Source organism: Linepithema humile, chromosome 6, assembly GCF_040581485.1.
Source record: "Linepithema humile isolate Giens D197 chromosome 6, Lhum_UNIL_v1.0, whole genome shotgun sequence".
Classification (NCBI taxonomy): Eukaryota; Metazoa; Arthropoda; class Insecta; order Hymenoptera; family Formicidae; genus Linepithema; species Linepithema humile.
This window is the reverse complement of record NC_090133.1, coordinates 12,028,928-12,051,625: the sequence shown is the minus strand read 5'-3', so window position 1 is coordinate 12,051,625 and position 22,698 is coordinate 12,028,928. Positions and strand designations below refer to the sequence as shown.

Genomic DNA, 22,698 nt, shown 5'->3' with positions numbered 1-22,698 from the left:
TGGTGTTAAGTTATTTTTAGATTTGTTCATTCTTTTTGGATCAAGATCTTGACCACTTGGAGACATTTCTGTCGTTATTTCTCTAACTTCGATATATTACGATTCAATTAGGCATTGATCATCATTGATCACATCTGTACTTAGCAATGGAATTTCTGGCGTTGCTGGTAATATTTCTATTCTGTAATTTACAATAATTATACTAACAGATTTACTAAATAATAGATGTTATAAATGTTCACTGTAATTGTAATTATATTAATTGTATTACGTTTGTTTTTGGGCACGTGGAAAAATAGATGGAATAGAATTTGGTTTTAATCGAAATTGTTCATAACCGAAACGTTCTATACACTCTGATGTAAAGTGTAATCAATCAACAAATTACCTTTTTAAAAAAAGGTAAAAAAAAGGCGCCAAGTACACGCAAACCTTCCAAAAAAAAGTTGTTGTATACACGCAAACCTTCCAAAAAAAGTTGTTGTATATATAAACACGCAAACCTTACAAAAAAGTTGTGTATTTTATATCAACAAATTACCTTTTTAAAAAAAGGTAAAGAAAAGGCGCCAAGTACACGCAAATCTTCCAAAAAAAGTTGTATACACGCAAACCTCCCAAAAAAAGTTGTATATATAAATAATAAATGGTAAAAAGAATTGTCATATATAATCAAATATTTTATTAAAATATGTTCACTGATGACGAAAATCTTTATGGATAATCAAATATATGTAAAAAAAAAGAAAATAAAGAAAGTTAAGCCAATGACACGTAAATTAGACAAATACAATGGCCTAGAAACGATTTGTTTGATATTTACATAATTATATATAACTTTATATTATTACAGCATTAATCAAAGAGGACCGTTTTATATGACGGGGGTAGTGGTGGGACTCTTTAGCAAAATCTAATTAATTATTTCACAATTGTTATTTCACTCTGAAATATCAATATAAAGTTTATATATTTAGTAATATTTTTACTGAAAAAAAGAAATGATATCCATCAATCAACAAATTACTTTTTTAAAAAAAGGTAAAAAAAAGGCGCCAAGTACACGCAAACCTTCCAAAAAAAAGTTGTTGTATACACGCAAACCTTCCAAAAAAAGTTGTTGTATATATAAACACGCAAACCTTACAAAAAAAGTTGTATATTTTATATCAATAAATTACCTTTTTAAAAAAAGGTAAAGAAAAGGCGCCAAGTACACGCAAATCTTCCAAAAAAAGTTGTATACACGCAAACCTCCCCAAAAAAGTTGTATATATAAACACGCAAACCTTACAAAAAAGTTGTGTATTTTACCTAACAAAAAAGTTGTTGTATATTTGAAAATCAACAAATTACCTTTTTAAAAAAAGGTAAAGAAAAGGCGCCAAGTGCACGCAAATCTTCCAAAAAAAAGTTGTTGTATACACGCAAACTTTCCAAAAAAAGTTATTGTATACCAAAAAAAAGTTGTTGTATACACGCAAACCTCCCAAAAAAAGTTGTTGTATATATATACACGCAAACCTTACAAAAAAGTTGTTGTGTATTTTACCTTACAAAAAAGTTGTTGTATATTTTAAAAACCTCCCAAAAAAAGTTGTATATATTAAAAATCAACAAATTACCTTTTTAAAAAAAGGTAAAGAAAAGGCGCCAAGTGCACGCAAATCTTCCAAAAAAAAGTTGTATACACGTAAACCTTCCAAAAAAAGTTATTGTATATATAAATGTTGTATACACGTAAACCTTCCAAAAAAAGTTGTTGTATATATAAACCTTTCAAAAAAAAGCTGTCGTATATATTAACCTTCCAAAAAAATTAATCTTCCAAAAATAAATGTCGTATATATATTAACAAACCTTCCAAAAAAAAGTTGTTTATATAAACACGCAAATCTTCCAAAAAAAGTTGTATATATAAACCTTTCAAAAAAAGCTGTCGTATATATTATATATTAACCTTCCAAAAAATTTATCTTCCACAAAAAAATGTATATATATTAACAAATAACAAACCTTTCAAAAAAAGTTGTTGTATATATAACCAAATAAAAATTTGCTATATATTCTGCCTATAAAAGACGTGATATCAGAAAATGACGCCAAGTTTAAATAAAAAACCTTTCAAAAAAAGTTGTATGTATATATTTGAAAAAAAGTTGTATATACCAAATAAAAATTCGCTATATATTCTGCCTATAAAAAAGGTGATATCAGATCAGAAAATGACGCCAAGTTTAAATAAAAAACCTTTAAAAAAAACTTGTATGTATATATATTACGAAAAAGGATTATATTTATTGCGCTTATTGCGCTTACAGCTTTTTAACCAATAAGCATCAATAAGATTGTATTTAGTTATTTTTGCATCTTTATCTAGTTATTTATTTAAAAATTATATTCATATCTACAATTAGTTAATTTTTTTTCAAGTATACATTTTAAAATAATTGCATCTGTATCTAGTTACTTTTGCTTCTATATCTAGTTATTTAAATTTAAAAATGATATTTGTGTTTATATCTATCTAGTTAATTTTTCTTAAGTATACTTTTTAAAATAATTGCATCTGTATCTAATTATTTTTTTTATATCTGTATCTAGTTAAATAAAATAATTTTTTAAATAAAAGTATTTAATTCAAAAATAAAAAAATTTTTCAAATTTAATCAAAATAAAAAAATATTACAAAATTTCGCAAAAAACTTGGCGCTGCTGTACTGAACTATTAACTTACATAAGATTCGCATCGCAATACTTTAACATGTTCCTAATCATTCCAACATACTTTAATCTATAGTATATGTGACGTAATACTATAGTTTAGTTTGGAGTATTAGAGCGAGTAAGAGCATGTTAGAGCAAGCGATGCAAACAAATTTCGGCTCAAACAGGGTTTGTTCGTTTTAGCTGCACTGGGGCAGCTCTGGGTCTACTCTAAACAAGATAATACAGGACAAACTATTTATCTGTCCTGTATTGTCCTGTGTAGAGCAGACCCAGAGCAGCCCCAGTGTAGCTAAAACGAACAAGCCCACAGACTAGAGCGACGAAGCGGCAAGTGGCGATGCTATAGCCAATCAACTTACAATTTTACCGTAAGAACAAGAGTTTAATTGGCTATCGCGTCGCCGTTTGCCGCTCTGGTCAGTTTGAGTCATTATAACACTTAATCATGTAAATTGTAAAATTATTGCTCATTTTCATTCTTTATAATATTTTAAGATGTATTTAACATGTAGTTCAGTACAGCAGCGCCAAGTTTTTTGCGAAATTTTGTAATATTTTTTTATTTTGATTAAATTTAAAAATTTTTTTATTTTTGAATTAAATACTTTTATTTAAAAAATTATTTTATTTAACTAGATGCAGATATAAAAAAAAATAATTAGATACAGATGCAATTATTTTAAAAAGTATACTTAAGAAAAATTAACTAGATAGATATAAACACAAATATCATTTTTAAATTTAAATAACTAGATATAGAAGCAAAAGTAACTAGATACAGATGCAATTATTTTAAAATGTATACTTGAAAAAAAATTAACTAATTGTAGATATGAATATAATTTTTAAATAAATAACTAGATAAAGATGCAAAAATAACTAAATACAATCTTATCGATGCTTATTGGATAAAAAGCTGTAAGCGCAATAAGCGCAATAAATATAATCCTTTTTCGTAATATATATACATACAAGTTTTTTTTAAAGGTTTTTTATTTAAACTTGGCGTCATTTTCTGATATCACCTCTTTTATAGGCAGAATATATAGCGAATTTTTATTTGGTATATACAACTTTTTTTAAAATATATACATACAAGTTTTTTTGAAAGATTTTTTATTTAAACTTGGCGTCATTTTCTGATATCACCTCTTTTATAGGCAGAATATATAGCGAATTTTTATTTGGTATATACAACTTTTTTTAAAATATATACATACAAGTTTTTTTGAAAGGTTTTTTATTTAAACTTGGCGTCATTTTTTGATCTGATATCACCCTTTTTATAGGCAGAATATATAGCGAATTTTTATTTGGTATATACAACTTTTTTTTAAATATATACATACAACTTTTTTTGAAAGGTTTTTTATTTAAACTTGGCGTCATTTTCTGATATCACCTTTTTTATAGGCAGAATATATAGCAAATTTTTATTTGGTTATATATACAACTTTTTTTGAAAGGTTTGTTATTTGTTAATATATATACATTTTTTTGTGGAAGATAAATTTTTTGGAAGGTTAATATATAATATATACGACAGCTTTTTTTGAAAGGTTTATATATACAACTTTTTTTGGAAGATTTGCGTGTTTATATAAACAACTTTTTTTTGGAAGGTTTGTTAATATATATACGACATTTATTTTTGGAAGATTAATTTTTTTGGAAGGTTAATATATACGACAGCTTTTTTTTGAAAGGTTTATATATACAACTTTTTTTGGAAGGTTTACGTGTATACAACATTTATATATACAATAACTTTTTTTGGAAGGTTTACGTGTATACAACTTTTTTTTGGAAGATTTGCGTGCACTTGGCGCCTTTTCTTTACCTTTTTTTAAAAAGGTAATTTGTTGATTTTTAATATATACAACTTTTTTTGGGAGGTTTTTAAAATATACAACAACTTTTTTGTAAGGTAAAATACACAACTTTTTTGTAAGGTTTGCGTGTATATATATACAACAACTTTTTTTGGGAGGTTTGCGTGTATACAACAACTTTTTTTTGGTATACAATAACTTTTTTTGGAAGGTTTGCGTGTATACAACAACTTTTTTTTGGAAGATTTGCGTGCACTTGGCGCCTTTTCTTTACCTTTTTTTAAAAAGGTAATTTGTTGATTTTCAAATATACAACAACTTTTTTGTTAGGTAAAATACACAACTTTTTTGTAAGGTTTGCGTGTTTATATATACAACAACTTTTTTTGGGAGGTTTGCGTGTATACAACTTTTTTTGGAAGATTTGCGTGTACTTGGCGCCTTTTCTTTACCTTTTTTTAAAAAGGTAATTTGTTGATATAAAATATACAACTTTTTTGTAAGGTTTGCGTGTTTATATATACAACAACTTTTTTTGGAAGGTTTGCGTGTATACAACAACTTTTTTTTGGAAGGTTTGCGTGTACTTGGCGCCTTTTTTTTACCTTTTTTTAAAAAGGTAATTTGTTGATTGATGGATATCATTTCTTTTTTTCAGTAAAAATATTACTAAATATATAAACTTTATATTGATATTTCAGAGTGAATTAACAATTGTGAAATAATTAATTAGATTTTGCTAAAGAGTCCCACCACCACCCCCGTCATATAAAACGGTCCTCTTTGATTAATGTTGTAATAATATAAAGTTATATATAATTATATAAATATCAAACAAATCGTTTCTAGGCCATTGTATTTGTCTAACTTAAGCGTCATTGGTTTAACTTTCTTTATTTTCTTTTTTTTTACATATATTTGATTATCCATAAAGATTTTCGTCATCAGTGAACATATTTTAATAAAATATTTGATTATATATGACAATTCTTTTTACCATTTATTATCAAAAGATATGATCAAATAATACCACCAATTACTTATCAATTTTCTGTAAGAAAATGATACATATATCTTTAGCGCCTCTAGGCCATTGTTTTTTTCTAATTTGCGCATCGTCAGCTTCAATCCAAGTATTAGACATTTCTTCTCTACATATACTTGTGTAATGACCATTTTCGATACATGATCCATGATGGAATATAGCACTCATAACTTTGTAGAATTGTCCAGCAATATTTATATTAGTTGTTGAGACAGCACGCAAAGTAAACTTATCTGTTTTTGTTGATATACCGTCTTGAATTGCTATTAAATGCATGACAATTATATCTCCGGTTAATATTAATTCACTTTTACATAATATGTCATTTCCTGTACAATTTTCACATGATTCGTTGTGTAATTGACACCAATGAGAAAATGTTACATTTAATAATTCATTAAGATCAAAACTTTTTTTCTTCCGTTTATTAACAGGAATTGAAAGAAGGATATTTTTATTAACAATAGTCGTCGTATTATGACAATTTTTACATCGTTTAATGGAAGTGACTTGATGCTCAACTAAATTTTTTATATAATCGTATTTCGTGCAAAGAGCTATAAGAAATTCACATGCATCTTGTTTAACATTTTTGGAGAAAAATTCTCCTAAACTTTGTCGTATTACATATGTATTCAAGTTAGGCAGTTTGTTTTCATATTGATTTATTAAAATACCTAAAATACTTAATTTATCATACTCAAATGTTAGTTTTCTAATAACATTTAAATGTAAAAAGCATTGCAATACTGCATTTGCATAACACGAACTCTTATCTATATTTTGAAAACCATGTGTGACCCAAGTAATATTTTTTCGAACTTTTTTATGTGATTCTTGAACAGAACTAATTATTTTGGGTTGTACCCATAAAATATCTTTTATTTTACGATACTTTTCTTTTGAAACAGAAATTATATCTGTTTTGGATTTGTGTATTCGTTTTAATCGATTATATTCAACAATAGCTTCTTCACTAGCTTCTATAGATGAAGGGTCAAAATTGATCAAATGGAATCCATCTGAAGATGTTACTCGTGACAATGCAACATAAACTTGGCCGTGACTAAATACAGAATTACCTATGTCCATAATAGCATTCTGCAAACTCAGGCCTTGGCTTTTATGAACAGTAATTTCGTAACTTAGACACAATGGAAATTGTTTTCGAATAACATATGCTTTCTCCATCACCGCAAATTTGACATTTACTCTTTCAATTAAATATTCTAAACCTGATGGCAAAAGAAGCTTAATTTTTTCTATATAACCGTTAGAAATATCTTGTACAACTGAAATGACTTTAGCAATTGTACCATTAACAAGACCCAAACTAGCATCAATATTACGCCTTATCATAACTTTTGCCCCAATTTTTATAACAATTTGTTTCGAAAGCCCAGCTGTTTTAGAATTATCATCATCATTATTTTCCAACACTTTTAATATTTTCTTTTTTATATATGGAATACATTCGATTGTATCTTCAGCAATTAATAATATTTCTTTCGAAGCAATACGACTTAACATTGCAGCATTCAAAACGTCACACATGTGACAAGTGGGCAATAAACAAACGGTATCTGATGGCAAATTGTTAATAAAATCACATAATTCATTTAATCTAGATTCGAAGGAATCTTCTGTAAAAGATATTTTCCTATTTTCCAAAATTTCATAATCAGACTTTGTTAATAAACCAATACGAATTCTTGACAATAATTCACGATAAGACTCATCTTCTTGCTGGCGCATATTAATTGTCAACTCATCGTAATCAAATAATGTAGTCCACAAATTTACAGTCTGTAGGCAACCGATATATTTGTTAACTTTTTTATTTGACAAATCTTTAAAGACAGAATCTTCATGTACAGGAGGCAATTGAAGCAAATCTCCAAACAAAAGAATATGCCTTTTACCAAACCAGCCATCATCACAATCACTTGAATCAAATATTTCAGACAATCGAAGATGTATGTACATTAAAGTCAAATTAGATATCATTGATACTTCATCGATTATAAAAAGAATAACATCTTTAAGTTCCGCTCGTAAAAGTTTTAACACATGATCAGACAATCGTTTATATTTAGGAGTATTACCATGTTCAACAGGTAATTGAAGCAATCTATGAACTGTCAAACCGTCTATATTAAACGCTGCTATGTCAGTAGGTGCTGCTACAGCAGTATCTTTTTTGAGATTTTGTTTTATCCAGCACTTAACAGTTTTAATTAAATAACTTTTTCCAGTACCACCTTCTCCACTAACATATAATCGCAATATTGATTTATCTGACTCTATAATAGTAATAACTCTATCGAATACTCTTTTTTGATCTATATTTAATTTCGCAATCATTTCTGATACATCAATATCTTTAATATTTTTATCACCGAGATCCTTAAAATCTTGCATCGCTTCACCAGCTTCTATATTTTGAACACCTATTGGATTGTCAGGATCATCTTGCGACTCATGTTTTTGTACTTCATCTAAATGTTGCTGCACTAACTCTTTAGCATTTTCAAATGCTTTTTGCAATTCTTCTAGTTTTTCGTGATATTGTAATGCTTCTGTTAAATGTAGTTTTACCTTGTGAAATGATTCTGCATAAGTATCACATCCATTTCTAAGCTCTTCTAATTCTCTCCACGGTTCGAACAGAAGTAATAACGCAAAGAAATACTTTTCCGGTTGTGTATTAACATTATATCTATAATGATTAATAAGATATCCACGCTGTCGTCATCTAAGATATCCATTTTTAAATTTATAGAATTCAACAAACTTATTTTGTGGTTTGATTTTTGTAATATCATACCATTTTGCAAACTCATAAAGAGACATACATTCTAATTCTTTTGGTCTCTGTGGATAGTGGTTATCTATCAAAGATTCACAAAATATATCTGTCGATTGATCATCAAGTACTTCAATCTCTTTACGAGTTTTCAATTTTCTACATCTTATTCGATTAACATCTAACCATCTAATAGTTGTATTTGGATCAGTTCCATATAAAGCAATACCCAGTAATGTATCAGCAGCTTCAAGAGCTCCACATTCTCTATTACTCGTGAATCGCAAGGCAATACTCCAAAGATAGCTCATCAATGATTTATTCGTATTAATAATAGTATCAGACAACTCACATTTTCCCGCTTTATTCATATATTTAGTAATGTACCAGGTAAGCAGTGACGACTTTTCGCCAATAAATTGTATATCCATATTTCCTTCCCATGCAGTAAGAAGAACAGGATTATAATCATTTATATTACTTTCATCTTCAGTTCGCGGAAGATCATAAAGCCTGCTTCTATGTTTTAATTGCTTTCTACCTGCTATGGCAGTTGTGACATCTCTTATACTTAACGTCTCAGTGACAGGACGAGGAAATCCAAAACGACATCTCCGAACAACTTTACGTCCAACTTTTTTAGAACGGAGACAGTAATCATTATGTTTGTGTCGTTGATGCGTATTAACACGTCTATACAATAATGGTGAAATATTTTTATCTGGCATTTTACAGCTTATATATTGTAAAATAAATTTGGAAACTTCTTCAATAGAAGATTCACCAAAAATTGGAGCATTTTTTATCCAAATTAATAAATGAAAATGTTGTATGCCTCTACCTTGGTATTCTCGTCGCCAAAAATAATGAGTGACTTCTCCGATCGGATGGTCTTTGGAACAAATAAAGTCAAGCATCGCACGAAACGTATTATCGAGAAATCTCGATGTTGACACAGGATCTCTAGCAACAAGTACACTGGTGCATGCCGAAGAATCGCACCATCCATTTACTTCACGAATATATTCACCTAACTCTTCCCATAACCATTCAGCGGGACTTAATGTTAGAAACCTTGTTGCAGGTCCGTAATGTTGTGTCATACAATTTAAATTATTTCGCGGTTTACTCCAAAATTGTTCCGTATTCCTTAGTGTCGAAAATATTGTGGTTAAATCGGATTCTAACAATTCTTTGGACATTGCTTCTAAATATTCCGCAGTCGTATAACGAACTTGTAGATTAGTTACATTCATCTTATGAAAAATTCCACGATTTAATTGACGGATATTCGTATTATTTAACAAAAAGAATAGGTATTGTTGATTTAATCTATACTGTGGATGTTTAGACATCAAACGACATTTAACAAATTTATGATCATGAAGCTTGACCTGCCTAGTTTCGTGCTGTCCATTAATACCAAAAGAATATAAATCTGGAAAACATAATAAATCCAAAGATTTCTCACGATTATCCAAAGGTAAATCATAGACTTTTAACATTTGATATAAAGCTGTTGCAGTTTTATTTGTTCTCTTTTCATATAATGGATATATAGTATATTGCTCATAATAACCATCATTTTCATCATTAATAACCTGAGTTAGTATTGCCTCATGCTGATTGAATGCAGCATCTTCAAGATTTTTTGTTCCCTGTATTTCGGTTTCTAAATTATTACTTAATGACACATGCTCCTCATCCAATACATCTTTTGCAACATTTTCATCTTCTTGCATCTGGAATTCCAGATTATTTAATTTTTCCAAAGATAATTCATTATGACTATTTGGTAATATTATTTCAAAATACAAAGGATTATTATTCTTTAACCATATTAATGCATCAAATACTTTTTTAACATTTACCATCTCTTCCCATATAATTTTTGATTTTGTGGGAATACCTCTGACTAAGATATATAATTCATGATTAATATTTATCGCATCGGTATTAGAACATAATTTGTTTAATGTCTCTTGTATAGGAAGTGGTAAATGAAATGTTCTACCTTTAACTTTTTGTATCATTTGCCTTTCAGGTAATTTTTTGTTCATAACAGTTGTCATTTTAACAACAGTTTGAAATGCTTTAGCTCTCTGTATAAGAATCTTTTCAAATGTATTAAGAGATGATATTACTTCAGGCACATTATTTGTAAAAAGATTATTCAAAATGCAATACGCAGGCATTAAACCTTGACAAAATTTTTGTTTACAATAAATACATATATATTGTGCATTAATTTGTTGTTTCTTCACATGTACCATTAAATCTTTCCAAACTGGATTATCTATTTTTGCTTTAATGATTTCAGAAACATTTTTTTTATAACAAAGCTTTTCGCATGATACACAAGCATAACGCGGTGTATCCATTAGACGTTTTTTCAAGGCTTTAAACGCATTCTTATACTTAAAAAAGATATCATCATCACTTATAATTGCATCGGTTTGTTGATGTTTGTATATATCTGCTTTCTCTTGTGCAGCAATAACAGTTTTATTTAATGCTTCCAAATCAGCACAATTTAATGCTTCATCTAAATTCAACATTTTTTGATACAAATTTATAAGTTGATAAATCAAACGCCTTATATTTCTCACTTTCGGAAAATGGGGCGATAACAATAGAATTGGTAGAAACATCGCTCCACAAATAGTGAAATTAATATAGCAACTCTGTGCATGACCAAGTTTCGTATTTGATGTTTTTACTGTACATGTACGAATACTTTCTATCAATCTAGGAACATTCTTTACAGTACATGTACTAACAGTTTCAAGAAATTTTTCATATCGTTCAATCAAAACTGGATTGTCAATTTTACATGAGGTACTGCACGACCACGATTTTTTTGCTAGTGCTGTTATCAAAGGTAACACATTTACAATTTGCCCTTCCATGTTCATTACTAAAGATTCTTCCAAAATTGCATTACGATATGTAGACTCTACAAAATAATTTTCAGATGATGCTGTGTGTCTAGATATCCCACATAACACATCTAATTTTTCATTAATTCCACAACACTTATCAACAAGAGTCAAGCATACTTCTGATTTCTTTTTAAGTACAGCTAATATATTATACATCTTGCGAATATAACTGTTCCTAATATGTATACACCAACGTATTATTTTCTCGGCTTCTAATTGTTTTTCGATCTGACCTGTAATATTTAATTTATTTGAAATATTTTTAATAATTATTGTGTGTCAAAGAAGTATGAAGTTTTATTGTTGAATTCTGACACTGAAAATTTTTATATTTTTTAACAATTTTATTTGCAACATTGCATTTATTTATTACAAATTTGCTTTTATTCTCTTTTCTTCTTTCTTCTCTTTTCTTCTCGTAATATTGTCTGTTACAACATTTACGCTGTAATATTTTTTGTCTACTTTGTTTGTTTTGCGAGCCTATAGCATAAAATATGCATTGTTGTGTGCTTTTTTCAACAAAATCTTCTTCATATCGCAATCTTTTTTTAGCGCAATTATTTTTTAAATCACTTTCATCTTGAGACCGTTTTTCAGAGCAACATCTTTCTAAATTATTTTTCTTTTTATATAGACGTCGTTTTTTAGCGCAATTTTCTTCCAAATTATTTTCAAATTGACGCCGTTTTAAGACATTTTCTACATTTTGTTTATACTGATCTTGATTCTTATATTCATTTTTATTTTTCTTTCGTAATTCTTTAAATTCAAGATTTTTTTGCAATCGATTTGCTTTTTGTTGCTCCGTCTCTTTTTGACGTTTTATACGTGCACGAGTTGCTAAAGCTTCTCTCTTTTTAATTATTGCTAATGGAAGCACTTTTTGAAGAGTATTATTTAAATCCTGAGGGAAGTGTTCAATCACATTAGATTTAAAAATTTTTATTAAATGAGAACGCATTAAACTATGATCATATCTCACTTTTTCAGGTTTAATATTAAATAATAATGAAATTGCAAAAGCTATAGCAAAAACACCGCAATCATTACTATTCGGTTGTTTTTGTACAGTAGGAAACTTGACAGGCCGCTCATTAAAAGGATAAGTTGGAAATAATTGTCTTAAGAACTTTTCATAATCACTGTGCAACTTTTTGTTATTTAATGAATCATAGATAAATAAATTTTTTCTATCATAATAACTGCATATCCAATGATTTGTGCTATGTAATATCTGTATAAGTTTTTTGTCTTCTGGTATAGGTTTTATATACTCAAGACGTTGCAATTTCCATGTCTCTTCAGGTCTATAATGTGAACAATTTTTTAAAAGTTGGTTAAAATGATCCATATGTTCATCGTTTAACCAACCGCCTTGAACAATAATATCTTTCTGATCTGATAACTGCGTAATCTGTACAGTTTCTGTTTTTATCTTACTAACTTTTTGATTTTCATGTTTATTTTTATTTTTCTTTCGTAATTCTGTAATAAATTCACGATTTTTTTGCAATCGATTTGCTTTTTGTTGCTCCGTCTCTTTTTAACGTCTCATACGTGCACGAGTTGCTAAAGCTTCTCTCTTTTGAATCATTGCTAATGGAAGCACTTTTTGAAGAGTATTATTTAAATCCTGAGGAAAGTGTTCAATCACATTAGATTCAAAAATTTTTATTAAATGAGAACGCATTAAACTATGATCATATCTCACTTTTTCAGGTTTAATATTAAATAATAATGAAATTGCAAAAGCTATAGCAAAAACACCGCAATCATTACTATTCGGTTGTTTTTGTACAGTAGGAAACTTGACAGGCCGCTCATTAAAAGGATAAGTTGGAAATAATTGTCTTAAGAACTTTTCATAATCACTGTGCAACTTTTTGTTATTTAATGAATCATAGATAAATAAATTTTTTCTATCATAATAACTGCATATCCAATGATTTGTGCTATGTAATATCTGTATATGTTTTTTATTTTCTGGTATAGGTTTTATATACTCAAGGCATTGCAATTTTCATACCTCTTCAGGTCTATAATCTGAACAATTTTTTAAAAGTTGGTTAAAATGATCCATATGTTCATCGTTTAACCAATCACCTTGAACAATAATATTTTTTTGATCTGATTTTAACATCATCTGTTTTTCTATTTTGATAGACATTTTTGTTTTATTAATATTATTAAAATTATTCTATATTTTCTATATTCTAACAGGCACACAACAGTCTTACAGACGCACAGCAGTCGATTTTTGTTGGCGCACAGCAGCCAATTTTTATAAGCGCACAGCAGCCTTGTATGGGCGCACAGCAGCCGGTCTTTATAGGCGCACAGCAGCCGGTCTTTATAGGCGCACAGCAGCCTTGTATGGGCGCACAGCAGCCGGTCTTTATAGGCGCACAGCAGCCTTGTATGGGCGCACAGCAGCCGGTCTTTGTAGGCGCACAGCAGCCTTGTATGGGCGCACAGCAGCCGGTCTTTACAGGCGCACAGCAGCCGGTCTTTACAGGCGCACAGCAGCCTTGTATTGGCGCACAGCAGCCGGTCTTTACAGGCGCACAGCAGCCTTGTATTGGCGCACAGCAGCCGGCCGGTCTTTACAGGCTCACAGCAGTCTTGTATCGGCGCACAGCAACCGGTCTTTACAGGCGCACAGCAGCCTTGTATCGGCGCACAGCAGCCAAACTTTATACCAAACGTTCTTAATGTGCACCTTCTTTTTAAATTCTGAAATATAAAAAAATTATATTAATTTTATATATTTATACATATAAACACCTTAGAGATAAACTGTTAACTTTATGTTAATAAACATCCCACTAAACAAAATTTCGTTGCAACGACATTGCAAGGATGTTACATTCAAGCTATGCGACTTTTGTTGTGTTGTCGTGGCGACGTTTATACAACCTCGTAACAACCAGAAATGTCCTCACACATTTACTATTTGTATGGAACGTTTCATTTGTGACGTTTGTAGAACGTTTAATAAACATACATATAATGTTACTATTCAGTTCGTGCACATCGTTCCACGTGCAACGTTTATAAAACGTTTATAAAATACATATAAAAATGTTACTAAAAAATTTATTTGCAACGTTCCATTCGTAACGTTTGTAAAACAATTGATAAACTTATTATTGAACGTTATTATAAAGTTTGTGCACAACGTTCCATATGTAACGTTTTTGAAACTTTGTTAAACAGTCGGGTTATTGCCAAAACCAGAGATAATTTTCTATTTTTTCATTATTTGAGTTGAGGGATAAAAAAGATGACATTTATTCTCCGGTAGAAAATAATTAACAAAAAATTATTTATTTTGTGTTAATTATTTTCTACAGACAATTAAATATCATCTTTCTTATTCCTTATCTCAAATAATGAAAAAATAGAGTTATCTGGTTTTGGCAGTAATATTCTTGTATAGGGAGTGTCGGGTGTATTCCGAAATTTATCGCCAATAGTGGAAATCGATAATATACGTGACGTGAACTATAGATATAGATATAGATTTTCAGTATTAGCAGTGAATTTCGGAATACAATCAAGATATAGCGCAATTGGTATATAATACATTTATTCATGTCATTTTATATATATATTTTTTTATATCTATCAATATATATTTTATAGACATCACAGTTTTATATTAATTTTTTAAATTGCATGAAAATTACTTAAAAAATACGAATACATTTAACAATATTATCACATATATGGAACCGCATATATATGTATATATGTCTTACAATTAGTCAATTGATTTCTCAATAGACTTCTCAATAGACTGGAGATAAAGGTAAGCTCGAAATAAGCGCATTTTATGTATCCTGAAGCATGATCGCTTGGCATTCCGGAAATTATGATAAATTGATAAATTCCAAATGGCCTCTTTTTCTCTCTCTCGATACATATTTTTTTTAAAAATTCATTATATTCAGTTTAATAAAATAAAATATATAAAATATAATGGAAAAATCTATGCCAATTTTTTCAATTAAAAAATAAATTTGGCACAAAAAAAAGTCTTAATTATAAAAATATAATTTATTAAATATAAAAAAACGTACAACGTGCAAAAATTTTACGAAAAATCAAAGAAAATGGAAAAAAAGAGAACGATCTTATTGTTACTTAAATTATAACGAGAAATACCATTTGAAGTAAATCAATCTGATAGGTCTGATTCGTTAGATTACTTATTATCTACTTATACATATATATTATTGTTAGATATATATATATATATTAAAATAAACGGTTTGTTTCTCTTCAACGTATGCTCTTTCAAAAAGAGGATAAATCATTATAAAAAAAACGTACAACTTGTAAACATTTTATGAAAAAACAAAGAAAAAAAAGAAAAAAAGAACAATATCTTATTGTAATTTACATTATAACGAAAACTCAAAAACATTATTTCCAAAAAATCAATCTGATAAATCTGAATCGCAATATAATTATCTACTTATATTTTGTCAAATATATATTAAGAATGGTTCGTTTCTCCACAACGTGACTATAATGCTCTTTCAAAAAGGGGAGAGATCATTACCGTTACACTATTTACCGATCGATATGGTCTCACTTTCTTCCCTTTATATCTATTCCCCCTTATTGTATCTATTCATCGATATTTTGGTCGATGTTTTGCTGTCGTTTCTCTTGGCCTGTAACAAATATAGATTTTTTTAATAGTGTTAGAAAATATATTTTGAGAACAATATCATGTATATTTATTAGTCATGAAAAATATACCTGCTTTTTCTCTCAGACGTCTAGTATTTGCGTATTTAAACCATGTGGATACATTATCTTGAAAGTTTCTGTTTGTGTACGTATGGAAATGTTTTCTTACTGCATCTATAAAAGTAATCAAAGATTATGTTGTTTTCATAATTAAAAAAGAAATTTGCAAAAAATATATAATTTTCTTATTTTTTTAACTAATAAGAGAAACGATAGCAAGCAAATGAAATGTATAACTTCCCTTTGTGTCATCAGTGACGAAATTGTTAAAAGTAAAAGATTAAATATAAGAGGAACAAAATATTGACTTCTACACATACTTTTTAAAATTTCCATTATATATAATGAGTTCAACTGATAATTTCCTTTGCGTCCAAACCAAGAGCATTTAGACCCCAGCTTGTTGGTAAACATTTTCTCCAATCCATTTTTAATTTGCATTTGAGCAGTATGTCCTCCTAATAAATAGAAAAACATTTCCTACACAAGAAAGAAAAAACAATTTATGTTACGTGTAGCATCAGACTTCATTTTTAATGTAATTATAATTTTTTTAAAATTATTTAAAACAATAATTAAAAGAATTTATATTAATTGTTTTGATGCGACTATATTTGCTCTCAAGTCATCGTCAAACTCTAACAATTTTCTATATTTATTAAAAGGCTTTGTGGGAATTGTATTATTAGTCATATGCTCTATGTTTGGGTTTGTTGCAACAACTGCGTTTGAAGCAGCATCGATATTGATTCGAGACTCTAATTGTTTTAAAAATTGATTTTGCTGTTCTACCATTCTCCTGGTTGCCACAACATTTTGTAAAATTTTTAATATTGCTTGATTATCTGAAAAATATTTATTAAATAGTACAATATTTGTTACATAACTATTTTGTAAGTTACATAAAATATAAAATGTATTTTTTATGTTTCACATTTTACACTTATTTAATAAGATATATAAAGCTTATTTAATAAGATATAAACATAATAAGTTTTTAAATATTAAAATTAATAATACCTGTTGGTAATTCTTCAATAATGTCCTCCATTGCATAATCTTCATTTCTATTTGGTGTTGCAGCAATATTATTTTCTTGGGTCCTTTGTTTGTTGACTTTATCTGATGTTTTTTCGGTTGGAGTGCCATTATTGTTATTGACATCACTCTCTTCTTCAATGGCAGTATTGTCTTCGATATTTTTATTATAATTTGATTCCTCTTCCCCGGTTTCTTCTATAATTTGATGTATTGAGTGTTATATGTGCAAAGACTAGATAAATAAGAAATAACAATTATTGTTTATAAAAATATATAATAATAATAACCATTATTGAGTTCTTACTGTAAGCGTTACGTTAGGTAATTACGCGATACGTACGATGCACCACCGATGGGTACGGCACGTACATCTACGACCGACACTATTCTCACAATAGCAATGGCGATACCGGTAATTACATAAATGTCCACTCGAAATTACTTATCGAGGATCTGTCAGGATCAAAAGGCAGGACGGTATATTAGGTGCAAACACAATAATACAATAACGATATTTATTAATATCATTAACACTCGCGTACATACATCGTGGTACTGATTACCGAAAAACACGACGGACGTGTTGTCACACGAACTGCTCAAACGGCAATTCCCCGGCACACATGCCGTGACACGCTCAAGGATCGCCTATTGCATCAGCTAATCCTGATTGGCCCTTATTAAGGATATTCCTACGCCTAGGTCGCTAGACGCAGCGCATTAGATAACTCGCGCGTGGTCGCGAGGACCGCGGGAAAGGGGGTACAGTGACGCTTAATCGGCGGCGCTGCACCGCATTGCTTACAGTTCGGCCAGCCTGCATTTACATTCGACCCGAATGTGTTCTGACCCTAAAGGGTTTACAAAATAACATATTGCAGGAACTTAAAAGAAATTGGAACTGATCAACAATCATATAAAGTTTAAGTCATAAGAAATAGAAAAACAAAACTTGCGTAAAGATAGGACACGATAGTGTACTCAAAACAGAAGTCAAAATTACGTAAGTAACAAAGGGAGAATTCCCAAATATAAAATATGAAATATCTGCTTTAGCAGAAACGCTGATATACTTAACCTAAATACAAAAATATAAACACTAAACTTAGGTCTAAAGAAACGCAATCTTAATTCAAATACAAATTTAAACTACAAACTAAATGACTGGTTTGACCCACGGCTTGATCCGATCGGGAGATAGTATCGAGTTATAAGGGCGAGGAGTTATATTAAAACCAGGGATGTCCTGTATCACGTAACGGTTATTATTTAAAACTTTTGTAACCTGGTACGGCCCTTTATAATTTGTTTTAAATTTTTTGTCCTCTCCGGATTTAATTATTGTATTGCGGATGAGAACGTAATCCCCGACGTTATACTGAGTGGGTTTACGATGACGTTTATCGTAATAAACTTTGTTGTAATTGCGGATCTTATTTGAGACTTCATGAGCGATTTCACGACAAGCGTCTCTTTCTTTGTCACAATCCAACTCGACTTTAGCGATCTGATTTAAAATACGCACAAGATGTGCATCGGAATGATTCCGAGCATCGTACCCTAAAAGAAGTTTAGAAGGGGTTGACTTTAGTGACGAGTGATAGGTGTTATTAATGACGTATTGAATGGCTCTAATTTTGGTAGACCATGACGTCGGATCATCGATAGCCTTTTTGAGCGATGATTTTAAGAATCGATTGACTCGCTCTACAAGACCGTTGGCCCAAGGAGCTGCAACAGCTACTAAGCGATGTGAGATGTTTTTAGAGTCTGTAAACTCAGAGAATTCACGAGAAGTGAAAGCCGTTCCTCTGTCCGAGACAATTGAGGAAGGATTTCCAAAAATATCAAAAACTTTCGTGAAATTTTTTATCACTTCTATAGATCCTGTTGATTTGACTGAAAACAGCCAAGTGAAACGAGTGAAGGCATCGATTAAAAGCAAGATATGCTTATGTCCTTCAGATTCGGTAAGAGGACCGAAATGATCACAATGCATGATCTGCATTGGATACGATGGAGATTCTACTTGCTGAATTTCTCCTTCACGGGAATGAACCGATGAATTTGAAATCAGACAATCTAGACAATTATCTAGATGATCACGGACTTTTTTACGTAGGGAAGGAAACCAGTAATTCGAAGAAATTCCTTCAACCGTTTTATCAAAACCACAGTGGGCTTGCTCATCGTGATAAATCCGAATGATGTTTTGAATCATAGATTCTGGGACAACAAAACGAGGTTTGTCTGGTCCTTTTTTGAAGATGAGACCATCAATTAAGTCGAATTTATCGTGGTCTTCAAATTCCAGTTTATGTACGATTTCCTTTAAGTAAGGATCCTGAAGTTGTTTAAACTCGAGTTCTCTTTCGAGAGGCATATGCTCAACGTAACTGGAAACGCGACTCAAGGCGTCGACGTGGCACATTTTATGGCCAGCTCGGTGAGAAACCTGGAAACGATAATTTTGAAGACGTAATGTCCAACGCGCAATGCGTGGATTTAAGTGAGCCTTATTCACGGCGTACACAAGAGCATGACAATCGGTAACGACCGTGAAATTCAAACCGTAAAGATATATATGAAACCTTTCGATTGATTTCAATACGGCTAGCATCTCCAGCTCAAAGCTGTGATACTTTGACTCAGCTTGGTTAGTTGTTTGACTGTAATAGGCGACCGGGGCCCATTTACCTTGACTTTGCTTTTGAAATAAGATTCCAGCCAGAGCAATGGAACTGGCATCCGTGTGCAGCTCAGTTTCTGCAACAGGATTGTAAAGACGAAGAACCGGAAACGAAACAAGTTCTTTTTTGAGAGTCTCGAAGGATTGACAACAATCACTATCAAAATTAAACTGAGTAGCTTTCCTCGTTAAATTATTCAAAGGCTTTGCTATGGCAGCGTAATTTTTAATGAACTTACGGAAATAATTGGTCAAGCCTAAGAAGCGTTGAACCTCTACAAGTTTTTGAGGCTGAGGAAAATTGCGTATGGCCTCAGTGTGGCAAGGACTTAAAGTTATCCCATCTGGGGAAATAATGTACCCTAAATATTCGATTGTGGTTCTTAAGAAAGAACATTTCTCATAATTGAGCTGAAAAGAATATTGTTTTAAAATCAAAAGTACTTCTTTGAGAGTCTTGAGATTCTCTTCCACTGTTTTGGAAGGTATTAATATATCGTCAATATAGACGATGACTTCGTCCTTTCGAATAAAGGGTTGTAAAACGTGTACTATACGTTTTTGAAATTCCGCGGGAGCTTCACAATATCCAAACGGAAGTTTTTTAAATTCGTATTGCCCATCAGGCGTCGCGAACGAAAAATACTTTGTATGATCTGGATGGACGTCTATTTGATGGAAACCATCTTTAAGGTCGAGTAAGGAGAAAACCGTTCGATCCGATAACCGTGAGAGACAATCCTCTATTTGAGGGAACGGATATTTTTGTTTCTCTACCCGATCGTTCAAAGACCGCAGGTCAACGCAGAGACGAAGAGAACCGTTCTTCTTTTGCACCGGAACAACCCGCGCACAATACGGCGATGAACTATACTTAACAATATCTCGGGTTAACAAATCATCGATTAGTTTACGCATCTCTAAACGCTCATTAAACGCGAAACGTCTTGGCGCAAACGCATATATTGAATGATCTTTCAAGTTTACTTTAACCGAGTAATTGTCTTTTATTGGCGTGACCTGAGAATTATCAACCTCAGTCAATACAGTTAACAATTTAGCTTTTATTTGATCATCAAAATCTGTTTTTAATTCAACAGATTCAAAGTCGTTTTTTAACGGCTGCTCAATAAAGGAATTAGCGAAAGCTATTTGACGGAAAAACTTTAAGTTATTTTCCGCGATTTTTGCAGAAGGCAAAATAAGGATGCTAATGTCGTGTTTATTAAGAAAGTCACGACCTACAATTAATTCAGCATTAAAAACATTATTATGTAAAACATTTAACTGAATTTGTCCGTTGAAATCTGGTAATTTCTCAAAACAAACAAAAGAATTTACAAAACCAGTTGTTTCAATAGGAAGACCATTTAGGCCAATCCACGAATCTGAATTATTGTTGATCAAAGTATTAGGTCCTTGAATAAGTTCTCGCTGTTTCTTAAAAGATGGCGTAGCGGCACTCTGTGCATGGAATTTCGTACGGAAACGCATCAGCTAAGTAGTACTATATGTAACCTCAAATTCTAGTAGATACAGTTTACCACAGTGTCAACCACGTGTTTAATTACCTATTGCGAAAATGTCTACTTTTGTGCCAAATAAAGTGTTTTTGCGGGGAATTTTATTGCACTGCTTTATTCAAAAGAAATCTGCAGCTGAAGCACACAGAATTCTTGTTGAAACATATGGTGACAATGCTCTGTCGAATACGACATGCAGAGACTGGTTTAGGCGCTTTAAAAATAATGACTTTGACCTTGAAGATAAAGAACGTTCTGGAGCACCGACAAAGTTTGAAGACGAAGAATTGGAGGCATTGCTTGATCTAGATCCATGTCAGACGCTAGTAGAGCTCGGGAAAACATTGCAAGTAGATGCGTCAACAGTTTCAAAACGTTTAAAAGCGTTAGGAATGATCCAAAAGTCATTTTGTTACATGACAATGCTCGGCCACATGTGGCAAAACCAGTCAAAACTTACCTGGAAACGCTTCAATGGGAAGTTCTACCTCACCCGCCGTATTCACCGGACATAGCCCCCTCGGATTACCACTTGTTTCGGTCGATGGCGCATGGTTTGAGCGAGCAGCGCTTCCATTCTTTCGAAGAAACCGAAAAATGGGTCGATTCATGGATTGCGTCAAAAGATGAATCGTTTTTTCGACGGGGGATTCAATTACTGCCAGAAAGATGGGAGAAAGTGGTCTCTAATGATGGACAATACTTTGAGTAAAGTTATTGTAAGCCTTATATTTTAAATTAATGTTTTTTTTTAACAAAAAAAACAGCGAGAACTTATTCAAGGTCCTAATATTTCGGTTAAAATATTTTTGATACAAGCGAGGACTTATAAAAGAGACTGGACTACCAGAATCTACAAACGCTAATAAATCGCACGCAATATTATTCAACGAAATAATCTTTACAAGAGGAGGATCAGATATCTCCAACCTTTTTTGTTGAACCACACAAGCTACCGTTGAGGAAGAGGAAGCGTCCTTTGAAGGCTGTCGATTCTCTGCACAAGAGACTGCAACGGGTGTTGGTTTGACGACTGGTTCGGCTGCTGCGACAACGTCAGAAATCGGTGATGTAGAAGACTGCTGCTCTTTTCTTTTGAGCTTGTAGCAATCAGCACGAATGTGTCCTTTAATTTTGCAATAATTGCAAATTATGTCTTTGTGCACTTTTGAAGAGTCACTGTTCCTTGCAGAAGTGTCACTATTCTTTACCGAAGTGTCATTTGAGTCTTTTACTTTCCTTTTGAAAGGCGGTGACTGTTTTCTGTTCACGTCACACATAACCGTAATGTCGTACATGTTTTGCAAAAATTCATCAACTGACTTA

At 31.1% G+C, this 22,698-nt stretch overlaps 1 protein-coding gene across 1 annotated transcript in view; it reads right to left on the bottom strand.

The window, feature by feature from the left end:
* Window positions 1–161: 161 nt before the first annotated feature.
* Window positions 162–22,698, bottom strand: part of LOC105668082 (uncharacterized) — a 28,525-nt gene continuing 5,988 nt past the window's right edge. Inside the window, exon 5 of the mRNA XM_067358361.1 lies at window positions 162–181. Within this exon, the coding sequence (XP_067214462.1) occupies window positions 177–181 (5 nt within the window). The 3' untranslated portion in view covers window positions 162–176. The remainder of the gene's footprint in view (window positions 182–22,698) is intronic.